The following is a 21,879-nucleotide window of genomic DNA, read 5'->3' on the forward strand; positions in this document are numbered from 1 at the left end:
GAAAACTTGTAACTGATCTATTCCTTATCCTGATGGCTTTGGAAACCATAGAGTTCTTCAACATTTTGCTAAGGTTCTACTCCACCAAGGAATGGAGGTGACCCTGAGTTTGGAAGGCTATTTATTCCACTGACACTCAAACTCTGGATGGGACTACCAAGATGGGGTGTTGGCCTGCTTACAGACTCTTCCCTATTTTAGGATTATCTAGGCTAAGCCTGGAGAGAAGCAACAACAGGAATTTGGCCACAGAACCCATCTTATGAAGGCCATTTCCTAAGGCATGCTTGGGTTGTGATCTTTAGGGTAGCAGGCAGTGCTCACAATCATACATCAGGCCTTTTCTGAAATAGTAAAGCATTATTACTAGCAGCAGCTGTTCAAAGGTCCGTTAGTATCAATTTCGCTCTTACTGTATTCAGACCATTTATTGACCATGGTATAGAATTACAAAGGAACCACTGACCCATGTTCTAGTTTGTTTCTGCTCTTTGAGAAGTTTACAAATCTTGCAAATAAACATATTAGGTCCAGCCAGACATGAACATTCACTACCATGAGTGATGCTGAAATAACTGAGTAAATGACAGACTTCTGAGTGCACAACATGAACAAAATCGTGGATGTGTTGAATAGCAGTCTCTGCCCAAGCCATCATCTGTTACCTCATATAGATATGGAGATGTCCGTTGGTTCATAAAAGCTCTGCTAGTGAGCACAGGCTTGGGTCAATTTTCCCACGATAGAGAAAATAACCCTGGCAGTGGAATCAGAATCTGGGTTCAAATTTTGACATTAACTCTTACCTGTGTGACCTTAGGCAAGTCACTTAATCTCTTTAGGCCTCAATTTCCCTATTTATTACAGGAAGGGGGAGCGGAACTAGATAATTTCTTAACTCTCTTTTGATTTAAAAATCACATGACTTTATAGATTTCTGAGTCACAGTTACAAAACAAGGATGATAATATCTATACTACCAATTTTGTAGAGTTGCGAAAGCCCAAGATTACACATGTGAAAATGCCTTACTGCAAGACAAAATGTAAGCTGTCATTACTGTCTTCAGCATCATCATTTTAATGGTAATTATTGACCTTCAGTCTCGATCATAATCAGTGATTAATGACTGTTATAAGTTCAAGGACTTGGGCTGTTCTTCAATTTCCTTTAGTGACTTTTGGAAGGATTATTCAAGCTGGAAGGGTTATGTTAGTGCTCCTACATGCCTTTCCAAATTTTACCATTGGTTTGTCATGTCCTCCTTAGCTGAGATGCTTCTTGTTGTTGTGTTTGTCCTTCATTTTTGAAGAAGACCATGACATCAGGGAGATGATGACATGACTTGCAGTTGACTTTGATGTGACTGAGGAAGGACTGTGCAAGGTCACCAGCCTCACTTTCTCTTCCAGAGCTATCTGGGTCCAGTGGCCAGATATTCATCAGGATGACTGGAGATGGCCCAGGATGCTACGGGAGACCCTGGCCCTTTGAGGCTAGATGTTATCGACTTGTGGGAAGAACAAGAGAGGATGCTCTTTGCCAGGCTGGTCCTATAAAGCTATATGAACTATAAAGTTCAGAGCATGCATGTTAAGCAAGTCTTGTCCATCGCTCTCAGGGCCTCTTTGACCTCCTTATTCCTCAGGCTATAGATCAGGGGATTCAGCATGGGGATGATGATGCCATAAAACACCGAGGCTATTTTATCATTCTCCTGGGACTCACTAGAAGAAGGCTGTAAGTACATGTAAGAAAGAGTCCCATAGAAAATCGTGACAGCCGTCAGGTGGGAGGCGCAAGTAGAGAAGGCCTTGTGTTTTCCTGCAGCAGAGCGCATCCTCAAGATGGCAGCCAAGATGTAAATGTAGGAGAAGGACACCACCGTCACAGTGGTTATCAGATTGAAACCCACACAGACAATTAACAACATGACATTGATATTAATTCTGGAACAGGAAAGGGCCAGGAGTGGGGGCACATCACAGAAAAAGTGATTGATGGTGTTGGACTTACAGAAGAAAAGAGAAAAGGTAAAACCTGTATGAATAGAGGCATTCAGGGATCCCATAACATAAGATCCAGCAACGAGCTGGATGCAGGTCCTCTGAGACATGACCACTGGGTAGTTCAGGGGGTTACAAATGGCCACATACCGGTCTATGGCCATGGCTGCAAGAAGGTAACAATCAGCCGTAGCAAATGTAGCATAAACCAACCATTGGATCAGACATCCTGAGAATGAGATAGATTTGTGAGACACCAGGAAGTTTTGTAGCATCTTTGGAGTGATGGCAGAGGTGTAACAGAGGTCAACAAAAGCCAAGTGTTGGAGAAAAAAGTACATGGGAGTGTGGAGATGGGAGTCAGTCTTGATGATCAGAATCATACCAACATTGCCCACTAAGGAGGTGACATAGACAAGCAGAAAAACAAGGAACAGGGCATACTGCAGGTCTTGGCGGTTGGTAAATCCCAGCAGAATGAATTCAGTCAGTATGGTGCTGTTTCCCTGGGTCATGGCTATAGAAGATTTATTATCTATGGAAAAGAGGTAAAGAAAAAAAAATACTAAGCAAAGAGGTGAACTCATCATGATCCAGGACTAGGGATGAATGAGCATTGAGTTTCTATCCTGAGTTTTTGGTGGTTCACATTCTCAGGTTTGTCTTGCAAGGCTAGCATATATAATATGGCTTATTTTTCCACAGATATCATGTCTTTGATTTGGATAAACCACCATCTCATGGGCAAGGGTACTTGAGCTACGCTCTTGTGGTTTGAACTGATAGTTTTCATAAGTGGGATTAATTGATAAATATCGAACCACATTGATAATAATCCTACGATAGTAATTTTGTTATTCACCTCACCTCCTTCCAAGCCCTGAAAGTAGAAATAATGATTATATAGTGAAATAAATGAAATGTTTTTTACTCACTTAGAGAATAATAATAACAGCCACAACCACAATAGCCAGCATTTCTACAGCGCTTTAAGGTTTTCTAAGCACTTTACAAACATTATTGCCTTGGATCCTCACAAAAACCCTGGGTGGCAGATGCTTTTATTATCCCTATTTTACAGATGAGGAAAGTGAGGCAAAGAGAAATTAAATAACTTACCCAGTGTCACACAGCAGGCATCTGAAGCCAAGTTGGAACTCAGGTGTTTCCATCTCCAAGTCTGGAGATTTATCGATTGTACCTAGCTGAAAAATCAGACAATTGGACTAAAAGATCTCTAAGGTCCTGTCCAGCTCTCTCTGTGGATGGACCTTTCTGTGAGATCCTTGGGTGTACCTGAGCCTGGTTCTTAATTTGTGGTCAGATAGTCATGCTTAGTTAGGACTCTGTCTTTTCAGAAATAAGACCTCAGCCCATTTCAGGAGTACACTGGCCTTGGGAACTAAAGGGACATTTGTCAAAGGCTCCAGGAGGGCACATGAATCACATTCTATGACTGATCTCAGATGATGGAGCTTCACAGGGGTCACCTGAAGTAAGATGACAGAGTTTTAAACAAATGCTCCAGAGCTTACACATCCCAGGATGGACTCTACCTCTTCACAGTAGTACCCTTTGAAATTAGTACACTTATTTCAACTGTGGATGTATTACCACTCAGGCTGAGAGATCAGATCCTAAGGCAGGGCAGCCTAGAGAACCTCTGGCCCATTTGTTGGACTATCCTCTCTCACTGGAGAGAACTCTCTTTCCTTAGCAGCTAGGTTAGGTTTTGGAATCAGACAAAAATTGTTTGGAGCCAAGTCTGGGCAATAATGTGGGGGAAGAGACCCCTTGGGGGTTAAAAACAAGATGAGATTGTGAAGCAAAACAGTAAAGCAGGTTGACTTGTGGTTGGAAACTTGGCTTTGAAAGCCTAGCCAGAGACGAGTGCAGACATGGTCTGAACCATGGTGTCATTGGATGAGGTGTTGGGGTATGAGTTCCAGGGAACAGATAAGAAGGAGAGATTGATCCCTTATTAAATTTGATTACAGATGCATTGCATTTATTAATGCAGTGCTCACTACTACAAGGAAGAAATGAGGCAGTGATAGAGGGCATAGAGAGCCTACTTAAGAGTCCAAAAATACCTTGGTTTAAGCCTTACGTTTTATCCATACTGGCTTCTTAAGGCTCTAGGCAATTCTCTATGACTACAAGGTGTAAAGCTGGTGCTACCTGAAGTGATAAAGGGATTTTCCACACCATAAGTTTCCTATATCCATAAAATCTTAGGTCTTCTCTTCCCTCCCTCAAATAAAGAAGCACAAAGCCTAGATTGGGCTAAAGGACAAAAAAAGTGAAACCCTTTCTGCCATCGGGGAGGTTACATGCTACTAGTGACATGTAACATGATCACAGATATGGAAGTGCAAGCTGGGAATAAAGGGAACAAAGGAGAGATCACAGAATCATGGGATCATCAATCTGGAGCTAGACAATGCTTCAGATGCCAACTAGTGCATTCCCATCATTTTAAAGATAAAAAATTAAAGGTCAGAAAGGGGAAGTGTCTTACTGAATGTCACAAAATAGTAAGCATCAGATCAGGCAAAAGTTATTGAAGGGCTATCTGTAAAAATGTATGATGTAACTTTTCTGACTCAATGCATGGTGTTTTTTCTCTTTGGAAAGAATCTGGACCGGTAATTTAATATGTAAAATTCACTTCCCTTCATGCAGATTGACAACGTTTCTTCAATCTGTAGTCTTAGAGAGTGGTCTCAGGGTCCTGAGAAGCATCAGAGCATAGTGGGAAATGAGCTGTTCATCCCTAAGTCAGGGATATCTGAGTTCAAGTCTTGCCTTTGAGATAAACTGGGTGTGTGACCCTGGATCTTGTATACAATAGACATCTAGTAAATGCTTAATGAATGGATTAGACCTACCTGGTACACCCAAACATTTATAGAGCCATTAAACTGCACCGTTGACTACTGGGAAATGTTCAGTATAAAGGTGGGTCAGTGAGAGAAGTAGGTGGAGTCAGAAAACCACAGAATGTTGGTTCTGGAAGAAAACTAGGAAAAGAGAATATGGAGTATTCAAGATAGATGGCATTATAGGGAACATCTAGTCCAAATATCTCATCTTACCAGAGATCAAAGGACCCCAGGCTGGCAGAGTCACTTTGCCCTCAGTCACGTGATGAGTTAGATGTAGAGGTGACAGTGGAAGCAGGTACTGTGATCTTTTATCCAGTCCTCTTTCCCTAGACCATAGTGCCTGCCTCCATGCTCAGATGGTGAAAAGAGAAAGGCATTTTTGCATTTAGCAGCAGCTTCTATAAGCAGTGATTTTCTCTGTCTCAAGCAAATGCTTCTCCTCTTTCCTTTTAGAATTGATCTGGTCCTTCCTCTGAAGGCCAGTAAGTTGCCCAGCAATGCAGAAGGTTAATGACTCACCCCATCATCAGGGCCTCCTACTGTCTTTCCATCTTGGCTTTGATGAGAGGAGGGTCTGCGTAGCCTCAGAACCAGTCCCTTAGCTCCTAGAATACACCATTCTGGGGACAATGGAGAATGAATGCTTCCTTGAACATCCGGGGATCTCACTTGGGATTCTCCTGCTTCCACCAAGTCCAGGCTGACAGGAATGTTAAGAAAGCATCCTTGCAGGTGCACTGAATAGAGCTATACATAAGCCAGGTCTTTGCAATTGGGACCCATTCTCCTGGGCCTCTCTAGCCCTGGGGACCATGGAGAGCTCAGGAGAAAAATCCTCATTGGCTGCTCTTGGGCTGTCTCAGAGCTGGGCTTCCCAGAGGAGTTTCTGTTGCTTTTCCAGGCTCTTCTCAGGGATTTGGTTTGAATAATAATTATAATGAGAGGGAGAGTGGCACAGCGGAGAAAGAGCCAGGCAGTGAGCTAGGAAGGCATGGGTTCCAGACCCACTGCTGACATATTTTCTGCATGATTCTGTGCAAGTCACTTGGCCTCTCAGAGCTCTAGATAATTCTCTATGACTCTTAGTTGAAGAAAAGCTGCTGACTTACATTGATAAAGGGAGCATCCTTACCTGGGAGTTTGGTATAGCAATGAAATCACCGGTCCAGTATTTAGTGTAATAATTATAATGCTGTTGTGGTTTTTCAGTCATGTCTGACTCCTGGTGACTCCATTTGAGGTTTTCTTGGCAAAGATACAAGAGTGGTTTGTCATTCCCTTTTCCAGCTCATTTTCCATATGAGGAACTGAGGCAAATATGGTTAAGTGCCTTGTCCAGGGTCACACAGCTAGTAAGTGTCTGAGGCTAGATTTGAACTCAGGATTATGAGTCTTCATGACTCTAGGCCCAGCACTCTATCCATTGTGCTACCTAGATGTCCCAATAACTATAATAACAAATAACGTTCTATAATGTTTTAACGATAGTTGTTGTTTATCACTATAACATTGTCAAGGATGTGACATAATTATTACTTCCATTTTACAGAAGGTGAAAGTGAGGCATAGAAAGGTTGTGATTTACTCTTGGTCACACAGCTAGAAACCATCAGAGGTATCTTTGTGCTCTGGGTTCCTGGCTTCAAGACTATCTTCTCTGCATGGCACCACACTTAGTTTCATTAAATCACATGGCACTGGCATCAGTACATTTGAGAGACTCTAATGGAAATATCTGTCAATGCCCCAAGGGATCATGATTTAGTGAAAACAGCACTAGATTCAAGGAAGGAGGACTGAGTTCAAAGCCTCTCTCTGCTACTTACTACTTGTGTGACCTTAGGCCATTTTCTCTCTGAACCTCAGTTTCTCATTAGTGAGATGAAAGGGCTATTCCAACAATAAGGTCCAGGATTTCAAGGAACAGAAAGAAAAGCATCATGTATCAATTGATTTAACCATGAGGTGTAATTATAGCCTATCTGCCTGATCAGTGGACATACACCAGAAGGGAACAAACCATGTGACAGAGCTCACTGCCTTCCTGAACCCTTAGTTCGGCTTAGGTTTTGGACATAAGAGCTATGTGTATGAGTACAACCAAGGCAAATGGCTTCATCCAGGCAAAAGACTGCATTCCCAGCAAGAGGAACAGCCTTTGTAAAGATTTGGAGAAAAGAAATGGAGTGCTCAGTTCAGGGTATGTAACAAGTAGGTAATTCAGAGGGATTCCAAAGGTGAGCCTGAAGTGGCAATATCAGTGAATCCAGAGGAGGGAAGAATTGTTTTCTTTTTCCTTTATCCTAAGGCAAAACAGTGAGGCCTCTTGGCAACCGGGCCAGATGCTGGTGATATGAAAGAAGAGACTGCCCTGCAAGAGCTAATAACAGTCTAATAACAGAGTTACACCAGGTAGGTAAATAAGCAGGACCCAAGGTATGATAGGCCGGGGCATAGATAAGCTACATGATACTCTAAGAAAATCAGAGGGCAGAGTAATGAGGGAGGGGTTGTGTGGCAGTGGATTCCCATGTTCTGCAATGCTCTAATTCTGCCCTCTGGGAGTTTGTTTTATTCTTTTCCTTCTATATCCTGGCTCTGGCTCTTAACTGTGTGACCTTGGGTAAATCACAGTACTCAGCCTCCTCCCTTACAGATGGACACAAGAATACTTGTGCTATCTACTCATAGGTTGGCATGAGAGAAGTGCTTTGCATGCCATAGACAAGTGTAAATTTCTTTTGTTCTTATACGCTTAAGAAAGTCCTCTTGGGAAAAGTCTCACCACAGTTGCACTAAGGTGAAGGGAGAACATGGGGAATACTAGGGTAGGATTGCTAATGGTTACTGGCAGCAATAGAGACATGTAGTAGGGGTTCAAGATCAAACATGGCAGAGTTGTTGGTTTGTTTTTTTTTAAATCAGGATCTGCGATTTTATTAGCAGAGGGAATTCCCTAGTGCAGATCCTCCCTCTAGTGACTCGTATGGATAATTCATTTATACCTTATTCAATTCAATTGAATCCGACAGATATTTTTAAAGATCCTGCTACACGCCAAGCACTGTTGGTGGCCCGGTATAAATGAAAACAACAACGAAACTGTCTCCAATCTCAAGTAGCTTAAATTTTATTGGAAAGAGTGTGTGTATGTAAGTGTATAACTGTTACTTGTATGATTAGCAAAGTCGATATATTTTCATACATCAGGATTAGTCATTAGAGAAGTTATTTTTAGGAGTGTGGGTTTTGGAGTTGAACATAGGTGGAGAGATCTTCCATTTTGGTCTCGGATCACTCAGTAGACTAATCCTAGTTATAGCCCACATTGATTAACACCACTTAAATAGGCAGAAAAAATGCACTTTTGAAATCACAGTGGTCCTGAGAATGTTCTTCAATCTTGTCTTCAAGGTGTTAATAGGAATTTAACAAACTTTTAATGACCTTCTCCTATTTGCCAAAGCACGGGGCTAGATGCTGGGGATATAGAAAAGAAACAATTCCTGCCCTCAAGGAGTTTATATTCTAGTGGAGGACATAGAATATAAATAGGGACATAAATATAAGATAATTTGAGGAAAGATAATTTAAGATAAGATAACCCAAGGAGTCAGGAAAGGGGTCTTAAGGGAGGTGAGACCTGAGTTGAGCCTTGAAGGATAAAACTATATGACATATGCATTTTCAACAATCAGAATCATCAAAATATTTGCTAGGAACTTATAGTAAAAGGCACTGTGCTAGGCACTGGGGTTGCAATGATAAAATGAAAAAAATGGTTTCTGTCCCAAGGAGCTTTTAATCTCCTGGGAGAATATAGCCTATGAACAGACAAGTCAATTTGAAGACAGAAAGAACACTAAACATTAGGAACGATTGGAAGAGGACGCCCATAGAAGGATTTTAAGAAGCTGAGGTGATGAGGCCTTTGTCATGTGACCTTGCATCTGAGCTATGCCTTAGCTGGGTCAGGCCTCTCCATTGATTCCAGTCCCCTCCAATTATATGGGCTGTTTCGTGAAGCATGGCCACTGGCATTGTAGCCCAGGGAACCTGAGGAAGAACCGTGTGCCTTGGGGATGATGAACAAAGGGATTTTGTAAAGAGAAGACAGGAAACCATGCTGCTCTCCAACAATCACTTTAGGAACCTTCCTTTAGCTGTTGGGCCAGTTGGCATTTGGGGCTTGTGGGCCCAAGAGGCTGTGTGTCCTAAAGGAGAGAGCTCTGGATGGGCATGGAATCAAGAGAGACCTGGCTTTGCCTCTTGATTCCTATGTTTGTGTAAGTAGGACCAACGTACTGCTTTTCTCTCAACTGAGAAATTCAGCTCATAACACAAAAGGGGCTGAGTACTTTGCCAACTGTACGTAAATATCAGCTCTGCTTCACTGAGAATGAAAAGATGTGATTTTTCATCCCAAACAGACATGCCATAAACAGTTCCTCCCTCCTCCAAGTAATAACACTACCTGTTTTCCTGTCTAATAACTGCAGTGGACCAAGTATTGCTACCTATGTGACTAACCTTTTTGGGCCTCAGTTTCTTCATTTGTAAAATGTATAAGATTATACTTGCATAAATTTCTTCATAAGGTTGTTGTGGGGGAAAGAAAGTCCTCTGCAAACCTTAAAGCTATAGAGAAATGTGAATTTTTATAACTTATCTAAATGATCTCCTTGCTCAATTCTTTCTCAATGAATCACATTTATGAAATGCTTTATTATGCATTGCACTCCTGATTTGAAAGGAGATGGCCCAGACTGGGCCTGCTGAAAAGACTAGGTTTTGATGTGCAGAAAACAGAATCCCATATTCCCTTCTCCCCTCTGACACAAACCAGTCTTTTTTCTTCTATTTCTTATTTTGAGTGATAGTCCTGCAAGACAAGGTCTGGTGCTTCTGCATCTGTGGTCTGGATAGCAAGCTGGCATGGTCAAATGGCTCCAACATTCAAGGACAATAAAGCAATGAAAATACCTTCCCCAACCCCCAACCTGTGCCCAACATCTGACTGCCTGCTTTCCATCTCAGGTGTAGTAGTAAGCATTCACCCAGAGATCACCAGCCTTCTTCAGTGACCTATAAGAAGCCAAAACAAAGACAAGGTCAACTCAGCCTGGTCACTCAGATTGGATAGCTGTTTTACACTGGTTTGGATCACAGGTTTCCTCATTGTGCACTCTCTGTCTCTGTGTCTCTATGACTCTGTCTCTCTGTGTCTCTCTCTGTGTCTGTGTTTCTGTCTGTGTCTGTGTCTCTCTGTCTGTCTCTCTGTCTGTCTCTCTCTCTCTCTCTCTCTCTCTCTCTCTCTCTTTCTCTCTCTCTCTTCCCCTCCCATTTCTAGTGCAAATTGTATTTGGGCACTAAATGGTGTGAGTCATGATCCACATAGCCATTCATAAACTGCCCCTGCTTATATCTATGAAGACATAAGGGGAAAAAATCCAGGGGCCTAGCACTGGGTGCTGCCACAAATTGCTCCACTCATCCTGATCTACCCCCTCCACTTTTAGGATCCTCAGCATCATCTATAGGTTAGAATGATTGATTATACACCACTCCTGTGCCTAGTATCTGGCTCTCCCATATCCTTTAGAAATCTGCAACCCCTGGTGGAAATCCAAGTTTAGACAGCTGGCTCTTCTCTCCTGCCCTTGTACGTCTAGAGTACCTCCAGGGAATCACTTACACCTTCTTTCATGTCTACACCACATGGAGCCCTCTTCTCCTCACTGTGTGAAACTACCCAACCTTCAGGTCTCAGCTTCCATGTGATGATAATTCCAGTACCTTCCCTCTGTTGATTTATTTTTGTCCTGCATGTAGCTTGTTTCTACATAGTTGTTTGCATGTTGTCATCCCCATTAGACTGTGAGCTCCTTAAAAGCACAGACTTTCTTTGTGTTGCCAGCACTTAGCACAGTGCCTGGCACCATAGTAAGTACTTAATAAATATTTAATTGCCTGCCTGCCTGATGAAGCCTTTCTCAGCATTTTCAGGCCTCAGTGATTTCGCAGAATAATAGAATGGCGAGGGACCTCAGAGGCCATCTAGTCTAGACCATACTTGAAAAGGAAATTCTTTTACAAAATGGTCCCCTGGGCATCATTATTTGAAAGACTCCAAATAAGGGAAGAGGTTACTACATCCTAATACAGCTTCTTTGACTTTGGATAAGCCTAGTTATTAATATATTTTTTTTCATACATAAAACCCCTTTTGTTTCTCTACCAATTCACCTCATGGCTCACAATTCTTCCCTCTGAGGTAAAAAAGATCAAGTTTAAACCATTTTCTTTCATATTTCAACTGCTTGATGTAACCTGGGCCTCAAGACTAACATTAAGAGGAGAAACAATATGATTTGGCAACTGATTGGATATGCTGAGTGAATGAGAATCATGAAATGAGGATGACATCAACATGGAAAACTTTGAAGATGGTGCTCTTAAGAACATTAGAGAATTTCAAAATAGGGGTTGATTTTTTTGGGGGTGCTATGGCTGGGGAGGAGTTGCTGAGTTTCTGTTTTGGACAAGTAGAGTTTGAGTTCTCTATGGAACATCTAATTCAAACATCTAATAGGTAATTGGTGAGATGATGGGCTGCAGCTCAGAAGAAACACAGCTAGATTTAGGTATCATCGAGTCATTTACATAGAGATAATCATTATGATCAATGGCAATCGTTGAAGTTGTCAAGTGATACAGTGTAGAGATAGAAGAGGCCCCAGGGCATAGCTTGGGGGAACCCCTACAGTTAGGGAGCAGGGTACCAATGATCCATCAAGTGACACCGAAAAGGAACAAGGAGATCGAATTAGACCCAGTTCACCAGATTTCCCTGATGAGTGTAGAATACAATGAGATGATAATTGTCTCATTCCTGGATGCTATATTCCTCAATAAAGATCAAGGTTTTATTAGCTGTCTGGTTGCCACATCACACTGTCTATCCCTACTCTGACCTCCTAATTTATTTTCACACTGTTAGGATTAATTATATTCTGTGTCCTTCTTTACTGTTTCTCTTGGTGATCTAATTAGCTCCAACGGATTTAATTACCATTTCTTTGTATTTGAGTCTTAGATCTATTTACCTGGTTCTAACCTCTCAACTGACCTCAGTCTTACATTTTCATTTTCATATTAGACATCTCAAAATTGATGTCACATAGACATTTCAAATTCAGCACATCCTAACCTGAACTCATCTTTTACTCCAAGCCTCTCTCATTTCCTAACTTTCCTACTACTATTGAGAGCACTGCCAACCTCTAAGCTACCTAGGTTTGCAATCTGAATGTCACCCTCTACTCCTCACTCTGTCTCAACCTCCATACAGAATCGGTTGTTATATCCTGCTTTTTAACCTTTGTAACATCACGCATATATTCTCCCTGGCATTGCCAACACCCTGGGGCAGTGGAAGTCTGGCAGTGTTTCCCATCCTCTATTCAATAAACTCCCCGTGTTCCTTATTACATCTAGGATCAAATAGAAAATCTCTTTGGCTTTTAAAGCCCTTCTCAACCTGGACCCTTTTTAACTTTCCAGTCTTCTTATACTTTATTCCCTTTTTCATCCTGTGAGACCCAGTGACACCCCTCCTTGCTATTCCTCTAACTAGACACTCCATCTCCCAACTCCTCACATTTTCACTGGCTGGGTCTCACATCTGGAATTTTCTTCCTCCTCATCACTGCTCCTGGCTTCCCCCAAGTCCCAGCTAAAACCTCACCTTTTACAAGAAGCTTTTTCCAATTCCCCTTAACATTATTGCTTTTCCTCTGAGATGACTTCATGTTATCCCATACACACCTTGTTAGTCCACAGCTGTCTGCATGATGTTCCCCCCCTCCATTAGAAGTGAGCTTCTTGAAAGCAGAGATTTTTCTTTTGCCTTTCTTTATATCCCCAGCACTTTACAACTGTGTAAAGTGGTAATCGGTAATTGATACATGCCTGTTTGCTTGATTTTATTTGACTTTTTAATTATTCCCTGATGTATTCAAATGCCTTATTGTGGTCTCCACTGTTTGATTGTGAGCTCCTCAGAGTCTGCAATGTTTAATTTTTCATGTATAACTCCTATAGTAGCTAACCTTGTACTGGGTTCTCTGTGGGTCTCAAATGCATCTCTTACCTGACAATGTCCCCAAACGCCTCTAACATTGGCTTGTTCACGTACTCAATTCCATGCTTGGCACATAGTGACCTCACTAGTGGTGCGATTTTATAATAATTATGGCGGGGCATGGTGGGAAATAGGCTGGAGAAACAAAGAGAAGGAAGAGAATATTAAACCTAGACATCAGAAGAAACATACTACATTTTTGCTGATTCTTACAGGTCTGCTATGGGAAGATATGGACAGGAGCACACAATTAGGATGGTGTGGAAGAGTGAAAACTGCACTGGTGGAGGGAAAACTCTTATCAGAAAGATCTCAGATCCATCATAGCACCAAGGACAACACAATCACGAACATACATTATCTCTGTTTAATGAAGTTCTAAGAACTGTACCATTCTCACATCCATTCACTGAACATGTCTGTGAGACAGGCCGCAGTTAGATAATGCCAATGAATTAGAATCTTAGTCCACACCAAGTGTAATTATGAAAGCAAAGCTCTTCGAGAAAAAATTACATTATATTTTATATCAAATATAAAGGACTGTTTGATCTATCTGTTCTTTTGGATTATCCATTAGAATGAAGGTCACTATCTTCTGGATAGATGGACAGAGTAAGCATTAGTTGAAGAGACAACAGTCAGGAGACCTGTGTTCTAATTCTAGCTCTTTCATTAACTGGCTGTGTCATCTTGGGCAAGTTTTTCAAGCTTCCTGTGCTTTACTTTCTTCATCTATCAATCACAGCCAATATTGGTTTACTTCCAAGGGTGTTGTGAGGAGCATGAGATGTAATAGTAGCTGATATTTATGTAGCCCTTTAAATTGTATAAAGTACTTTACATTTGTAGCTCCTTATTGACAAGGGGGCTGATGGGAAGTGTAGTTTTGTATCAGTGGGAAGGACGGCCTAAAGGATACGGAAGGAGGATGTACAGGATGGTGCTTCCCTCAACAGATTTGAGGGAAATTTTGAGCCCCATGAAAGGAGAGGGCTATAGGGGTATGGACTAATTCCAGTGCCAGCACCCAACCAAAGGGGTCTGCTATTCCAAATAAGTATAATCATGAGCAGGTGGAGCCTTGTTTAGCTTCCTGACCTCATTAAGGAGTGATCTGCCTGGAGAGAACTTTGTGGTTTCTCTAACTTCACTAATACTGGGACCAAGTGAATTCATTCCTTCTCTGCTTCTTTTCCCATTCCCACCCCCCAACCTGATTGCTGCTCTCTTTAAATTTTCTTTATTTGCTGTTTGTATTTTTATAATATGTTTTATCTTCAGATAATGGTAAGTTGATTTTTAAAAATATATTCTGAATCAATGTTTGTTATAAAACAGTGGCTCACACAATGGTGAAGAGGCAAAGAAAACCCATGTGCCAACAGAAGATTTTCTTTCTCTGTCTCTCTTTTTGTCTCTGTCTGTCTCCCTCCCTCCCTTTCTCCCTTCTTCTCTCTCCTGTCTCTCCTTCCTCTCTCTCTCTCTCTCTCTCTCTCTCTCTCTCTCTTTTTCTCTTTCTGTCTCTGTCTGTCTCCCTCCCTACTTTTCTCCCTTCGTCTCTCTCTTCTCTCTCTCCTTTCCCTCTCTCTGTCTCTCATTCTCTCCCTCTAAAGAGGACCTTCATGTTTATTATCTTATCATCTGACCCTTAGCACAACTGTATGAACCAGGTAGTGGAGATTTAATCCCCTTTCTACAGATAAGGGCCTTGAAGCTCATAGACTTGCCTAAGGTCAGTTAGTAAGTACACAGAAGAGCTAGGTTTTGAACTCAGGTCTTCTGAATAAATCTGTACTTATCACTGTACTCCAGTTGTACCTCTAATCTGAAAATACTCCCAAAGTGAAGGATGCTCCATCCCACACCCACCCGCTGTGACTGACACAAAGAAATAGAACTAAGGAAGTAGAGAGCAGTCAGGGAGATTGACTCCCTAATGTGGTACTGCTTTTTTTTCAATTTCTTCTAGAACTTCATCTAGAAATCTAGTAAATTCCTGGAATATGTAGCTGGGCCTGGGCATGGAACATTGTTTCTCAATCTTAGTGATAAAGAAGCAAATATCTAAATTCTAAGTATCTAATAGATACTTAGATCATCCGAAGTAAGATCTAGACTATCTAAAGTGAACACCAAAGTATCAGAGAAGAACATTGTTATTCAACAGATCAGCTTTCCCTGGAACTCAGTCAACAAGTCAGTCCTATGTCTTACCAGTTAATGTTAACACTATTTTTCTAAGACTTCAGGAGTATAGATTTATCCACTATGGTGCCTTTCTCAAGATAGGATCTCCTTCCCTATACCTTTCCTGATCCTCCTTATCCATAAAGACCCTCTTCATCGATCCTTGAAGAGAACTTTGTTTTACAACACTCTAATGGATTCTTCCTTCAATATAATGTATTATAGCTATTTATGTTTGATGTCTTATCCCTTAACTAGATTGCAAGCTCCATTAAGGAGAAGTAGTTGTGTAAATTATTTATTTTGTTCAGTTGATAGGCAGTGGTGTGGTACAGAGGATGTCAGAGTTAGAGTTAGGAAGGTGATGGTTCAAATCCCATCCCAGGCACTTACTAGCTGTGTGATCTTACACAATTAATTCACTTAGCCTATCAGGTTTCAGCTTCCTCATTTGTAAATGGGAGTGTTGGACTTGATGTCTTTTCTGATCTCTTCTAGTCTAAGTTTATGATCCCAGGACTAGCTCAAGGACCTGTATACAGTAGAAGCTTAATGAATGTTTGCTTTTGCCGAAATTTCTCTTCTCTCCCTTTTCCAATGTGTCATACTTCACAGACTGTGGACCATAACCACTGTGTGGGGAATGCCTGGATGACTTTTTCTCTCTAGCTCCTACTGAGCAAAGTTGGGCTCCCCCTAGTGGTGTCATGTCAGAGATGTTTACACAATAACAATGAGAGGCCACAGGTTGTATTAGATGCAAGATAGGTCCAGGAGTAAGAAAGACTTGAGTTCAAGTTCCATCACCTCCCCATGCCCCAGGCAACTCTGTTAGACTCTTGGTTGCTACTAAGATGTTATTAATATGCATTAACAGAGGAAGTTGCCTAATTAAAGGGGAGTTCCCATCACGGTTGAAATCAACTTATGGATTGATGATGGTAATGATAGTGCTGATATCTGCCATGTAGTAGACATAATAAATGCTTGTTGATTGATGGCTAATAATAATTCGTGTTGATGTAACATCTTAAGTTTTATACTTTGCATACAAAATCTCATTAGAGGCTCATGGCAGTCCTGTGATGTAGGTACAATAAATCTCCATTTTGCTATGAATCTCCATTTTTGCAGAAGAAGAAACAGGAACAGAAGTTAAGTGACCGTGTTCACACATAGTAAGTATCTTAGGTGGGATTTGGTCCCAGTCTCATTGTAAGTGTGGATGGTTTCATTCTTTGTACTAGAGTCCAGCCTAGCACAAATCAGGTGAAAGAACTAGGAATGTCTAGCCCAGAGAAGAGAACAATTAGGGGTATGATAGCTTTTTCAGGTGCTTATTTGAAAGGCTATCACTTGGAAGAGGAGTTAGACCTTGTTTGCTTAGCTTTAGAGGACAAAACTAGGAACAGTGAGTGGAAGTGGTACCTACTTTGTACAGTCTAATGCCATGCCTGACTCATAGTAGGTGATTAATAAATGCTTGTTGGTGGATTAATTCCTGTCTCTTAAATGCAGTGCTCCATCTTCTTGACCAGATTATGTTAGGGTCATCCAGATGAGGTACTAGGGAGAGGAGTTAAATGACCTTTTCTATCTCTTTTTAGCAAAAATCTCATTCTTACTCACTGGTGTTCAATTTGGAAGTTGAGATGTCCAGAGAACCAGTCATTGAAGAAGGACTGCTCAACGTTACAGGTGGCCAAAACCTGCCAAGAAAAAACAAATCACAATATTTGACTTCAGTGAGTATGAGTCATGGAGTTTTGCTCCTCCCATATCTCAATGTGTTTCATGCAGAGCTCCTTGTGTCACAGAATCAATGAATGTCAGAGGTAAAAGGGATAGTGAGGGGACATTGATTTCTACTTATAAGTGAGCCAGAAGCAACCTCTACAAAATACTTGAAAAATATCCACCTAACTTTTGCTTAAAGACATCCAATGATGGGTAATCCATTGGTTTTTCAAGACAACCCAGTCTACTTTTGGAGACCCCTACTTATTAAGAGATTTTCCCTCCCCTTTATTTTGAGGCCAAATCTTCTCCTTTTGCCACTTTTCCCAACTACTACTAGGTTGGTCCCTTTAAGGCCAAGCAGAAAGCTCTAACCTGTCTTCCAAGTGATAGCCTTTCAAATAAGCACTTGAAGACAGATATCATGCCTTTATTCTTTTCTCCTCAGGGCTGAATATCCTTAGTTCCTTCATTTAATCTTTATACAGCATGACCTTGATATCAATCGCTATCCTAGTCATCTTTGTACTTTCCGTTAGTACATGTTTGCTGAAACTGAATGTCCAGAACTTATGCCAATACTTTCAAGGTGGTTAGATGAGGGCAGAGCACAACAACTGAATCCCGTCTCTAGTCCTGAACCCTATGCCTCTCAGTGTAGCCTATGATCATATTAGCTTTTGAGAGTTGCCATAATATATTGTTGATCTGGTAATCTACTAACTCACTAAAATCTTTTCCTGATGAACCATGGTGTAGTCATGCTTTCCCATCTTCTTGTGAAGCTGATTTTTTTAACCCAAGTTAAAACTTTACATTTATCCTTATTGCAATTTTCATTCACACAATAGGCACTGTTGAGTGTAACCTGTGTGAAAGTATTGCACTGGGGGCTGAGGATTACAAAGCAGATCTTTTTCCTCAAGGAAATGATTATTTAGCGGGGAAAATACACAAATGTAATATAAAGATCTACAGGGATATATGTCAACATAAAGAAGTAATTAGTTGATGTTGTGTAAGTGGCAAAGACTATTGTTCCAGAGATTCAGAGATGTGAGTCACTTCTGGTCAGGAGATCAGGGAGGCTTCATGTAGGTGGTGCCCTTTGAAATGGGTCTTGAAGGACGGATAAGATTTCACTAGGCTGAAGGATAGGAAAGAAATTCAAGGGTGTGTTTGTGTAGGAATGGGAAAAGAGCAATGCATGAAGACAGATCCAGAGAAACATCCTTAAATGTGGAACATGCTGTCTTCTCAGATGATAGAATAAAATGACATTTTGTACAACTCTTTTCTAAGGTATTATTTAGCTCTGTGGTGGATGTTGGTCATCTGGGCAATTTGTCATCTCTACATCTCTTAGAAAGATTAGTGATAGCTTGCCCATATCCCCAGCGCTTAGTTGAGTGCCTGGAACAAAATATTGACTTAATAAATGTTTCTTTCCTCTCCTTTAACCTCCCCTTTTTTCTCTCTCCTTTCTCCTTCCCCTCCTTCCTCTGTTCCACCTTTCTTCCTCCATTCCTCCACTCTTCCCTTCCTTCTTTCCTTCCTTCTCTCCTTCCTTCCTTCTTTTCTTCTTTCCTTCCTTCTTGCCTTCTTACCTTTTTCCCCTCCCTCCCTCCTATGTTCTAAGGTTTCTATTCTATGTTTTATATTCTAAAATAGTCCCACCCCATAGTCTACACCACAAGATTTTTCAAAACTCACATGCTATATTCTAAGCTTTCAAGTCCCTTTCAGCTCTGACAATCTATGTTCTAAGGTTGTTCTGAACCCTGACATTCTATGCTCTCTGTTCTAAGATCCCTCTTTCCTCTAACAGTTGTCTGCTCCCAAGAGCCTTCCACATCACACATTAAACACTCCATGCTCAGCAGTCCCTTTCAGCTCTGATATTCTATACCCCACAGTCTCTACCAACCCCCACATTCCAGACTCTCAGGTTCCTCCTAATTCTGACATTCTCTGCTCTAATGTCCCTTCCAATTCTAATATCCCATGCTCTCAGGTCCCTCCTGAGACTGAAAGTCTATCATTCTCATTATGTCTTTGATCCATTGGACAGGACACTATATCCCACATTCATCAACTCCACTGTGGTTGGTGTGGGAGGAGATGACCATCATTACCTGTGTGCTAAACCAGTCCTGGTTTTCCTCTGTAGTCATCCTCATTGGAATGTGGCTCATCTGGGTGACTAATGCAATCCAGGGGCTTTCCAGCAACCTTTGGAGAAAGCATCAGGACAGGCAATGAGACAGTTGGCTATTTCCATCAGGAACATAGGCTCACTTCCCATTCATTAACAACACTTATTAAATGACCACCATGTGCAAGGCACTGTATGTACTGGGCAATTTGACAGGGTGGAATGTGAAGGGGAAAAACCAGGAATAAGAAAGGAGAGGATTGGAAAGGCCTTGAAAGTAACTGAATAATGGTCTCTGCTGCCCTTGGCTACTCTTCTATGACCAATACTGTGCTGTCTTTCCTTTTCAGAGATGGCTGTATAATGTGTAAGCTCTGCCTCTACCCAGACCCCTATTATATCTCTGTGACCCAGGGCAAGTCACTTCCCCTTCTCTGGGCCTTAGTTATGTCTTTTCTAAGGTAATGGGGCCAAACACATGATCTCCGAGATCTCTTCCATCTCTAAGTCCTATGTTTCTAGGGATCTCAAAACACGTAGGATAATGCCCCATGTACCTGGACTAATAGTTATCCGTCTTCTCCCCAAACAATCCAAACAGCTTTCAAAACATCCTCTTCTTAACAGCCATATAAAGTAGGCAAAGTATTATTGCCTCCATTTCAGAAGGAAAAGAAACTGAGACTCTGAGAGGTCACATAGTAAATGACATTGCCAGGATTAGAACCCAAGTCTTTTGATGTCTTGTCCAGCATTCTCCCTGCCACATCATGCTGCCTCCAAAACCCTGGTTTTACCTTACTGGTGTATGGAGCAGAGTATTCAATAATGTTAAACATGTTGGAAATTCCATGATTTGAAGTAATTTCATAGAGGAATTTGATTCAAAGATAGAATGACTTTAGAACATAAAATGTTGAACTAGAAGAAACTCCAGGACACAGAAGATGAGACGTTGAAGTTGGAAGGAAGCTTACTACATAGAACATAAACTATTAAGGTTGTAAGTGATATTAGAACAAAGAACACAGCTTTTTAGAGCTGGAAAGGCTCCTTAGAGATCATTAAATCCAATCTATTCCCTTTACAGACTAGAATGGCTGTGGTTGTTGTCCATTCTCAGAGGACCAAAATGTCATCACTGTGTCGGGGTCCAGGTATAGTGTGCCTGACTGTGGCTGATCAGACCAATGTGGAGCTCAGAATACCCCACCCAGGTTGGGCATATGAAAAGTAGTTATAGTGACTTCCCCAAAGTAACACATGGTGGTGTAAGGAAGAGGGTTCATTTCTAAATGTTGTCATTCTAACTTCCTGCCTTTAGAAAAATCATTGTGCTTCCCTGCACCTCAGTGTCCTCATCTATGAAATGAGGTGGTGGAAACTCTTTTACCCTTTTTAGTTTTGTAATTTGGCTCATCTGAGTCCCACCATTACCATGGCTCTGACCGGCTATCTCAATCTGACAGTCGACAAGCATTTATCAAGTGCTTACTACATGTAATTTTACCTCAGTGTAACACTATGTACACTGTCTCCATGCTGGAGATATAAGAAAAAGCAATAACATGATATCCATCTTCAACGAACTCACATTCTAGTTGGGGAGACAACATTCAAATAGCTATGTGCATGCAAGACAAGGCAGGGTAAATGAAGGCATTTTCATCGGGAAGGCACAGTATTGGGAAGGGCTTCTTGCAGAAGGGAGAAAGTGATCTGAGTCTTAAAGGAAGCCAGCAAGTCAAGCAGGGGAGGGAGAACATTGAAAGCCAATGGAAAGGCAATCCGCACACTCAAGTCTGTTTAAACCATTTCACAAACTGGTCTTTGCTTTTCCAAATAAAATGAAAAGTGAGAACAGGGGGAAGAGGAAGAAGCTTGTTCAGTGGGGGATTGGAATGGAGCACACTCCACAAGTGCAATGGGAGAAATATGTTCAATCCTAGTTATTTCACTGTCTATTTTTAAGGCCTGAGATACACAGTTCCTAGGTAACTTCTGGGATATGCGTGTGCATGGAGGGGAACCCTGGGTTTTGTTGGGGTCCCTGTCACCCTAACTGGGGGATAAAGGAGCTGGCAGTTTGGGCTGGAGCAGGATTTTATGGTCTTATTTGTATCATAGACTGAGAAAGCCTAGGGCCCCTTTCTCAGCACAATGTGCTTAAATGCATATAAATAAATACATAGGATTATATAGAAAACCAATTTTATACATATACAACTGTGTAAATATGTATTTATCATCATCATCATAGTAATAATAACAGATAGCATTAACATAGCATGTGAAGTATTGCAAAGCACTTTATATATGCTATCTCCATTGAACTTCACAATAACCCTTGGAGTAGGTGCTATTATTACCCTCATCTTACAGATAAGGAAACTGAGGCTGAGAAGGCAAATGACTTGCCCAGGGTCACATATCTAGTAACTCTAAGTCCAGCACTCTAGACCCTGCTTAACTGCCTCTGTTTGAAAACAAACAAAAAATACAACCAAGTTTCCAGACCCCAGGTTAAGGATTGTTGGGAGAGAGGAATAACGAAATTCATTGATTCACTTACTTGACCAGATATATGAGAAGTACAGTGCCAATAATTCCATAGTAAGATCTGTATGTGATGAAATAGCGAATGTAAAAGCTACTGATCCAGGCAAGTTCCTAAAAGAGAAAAAAACTTCAGGTTGCATTGGGTTGAACTTATGTCCAGTCAGCAATTTAGAGATGGAAGGACCTTGGAGAACATGACAT

At 41.3% G+C, this 21,879-nt stretch overlaps 2 protein-coding genes across 2 annotated transcripts in view; both read right to left on the reverse strand.

Annotated features, from left to right (window-relative positions):
* Positions 1 to 1,579: 1,579 nt before the first annotated feature.
* Positions 1,580 to 2,521, reverse strand: LOC118855172 (putative olfactory receptor 5AK3). Its single transcript, XM_036765263.1, has one exon. It carries the CDS (start codon positions 2,519 to 2,521, stop codon positions 1,580 to 1,582), a length of 942 nt encoding a protein of 313 aa, XP_036621158.1.
* Positions 2,522 to 9,927: 7,406 nt separating this feature from the next.
* LOC118854023 (fatty acid desaturase 2-like protein FADS2B) overlaps positions 9,928 to 21,879 on the reverse strand; it is a 57,622-nt gene continuing 45,670 nt past the window's right edge. The window contains exons 8-12 of the mRNA XM_036764330.1: positions 21,692 to 21,789; positions 19,100 to 19,196; positions 16,857 to 16,936; positions 13,047 to 13,172; positions 9,928 to 9,979 (exon numbers count right to left, since the gene is read on the reverse strand). Coding sequence (XP_036620225.1) covers positions 9,928 to 9,979; positions 13,047 to 13,172; positions 16,857 to 16,936; positions 19,100 to 19,196; positions 21,692 to 21,789 — 453 coding nt within the window. The remainder of the gene's footprint in view (positions 9,980 to 13,046; positions 13,173 to 16,856; positions 16,937 to 19,099; positions 19,197 to 21,691; positions 21,790 to 21,879) is intronic.

This window comes from Trichosurus vulpecula, chromosome 6, assembly GCF_011100635.1.
Source record: "Trichosurus vulpecula isolate mTriVul1 chromosome 6, mTriVul1.pri, whole genome shotgun sequence".
Lineage (NCBI taxonomy): Eukaryota > Metazoa > Chordata > Mammalia > Diprotodontia > Phalangeridae > Trichosurus > Trichosurus vulpecula.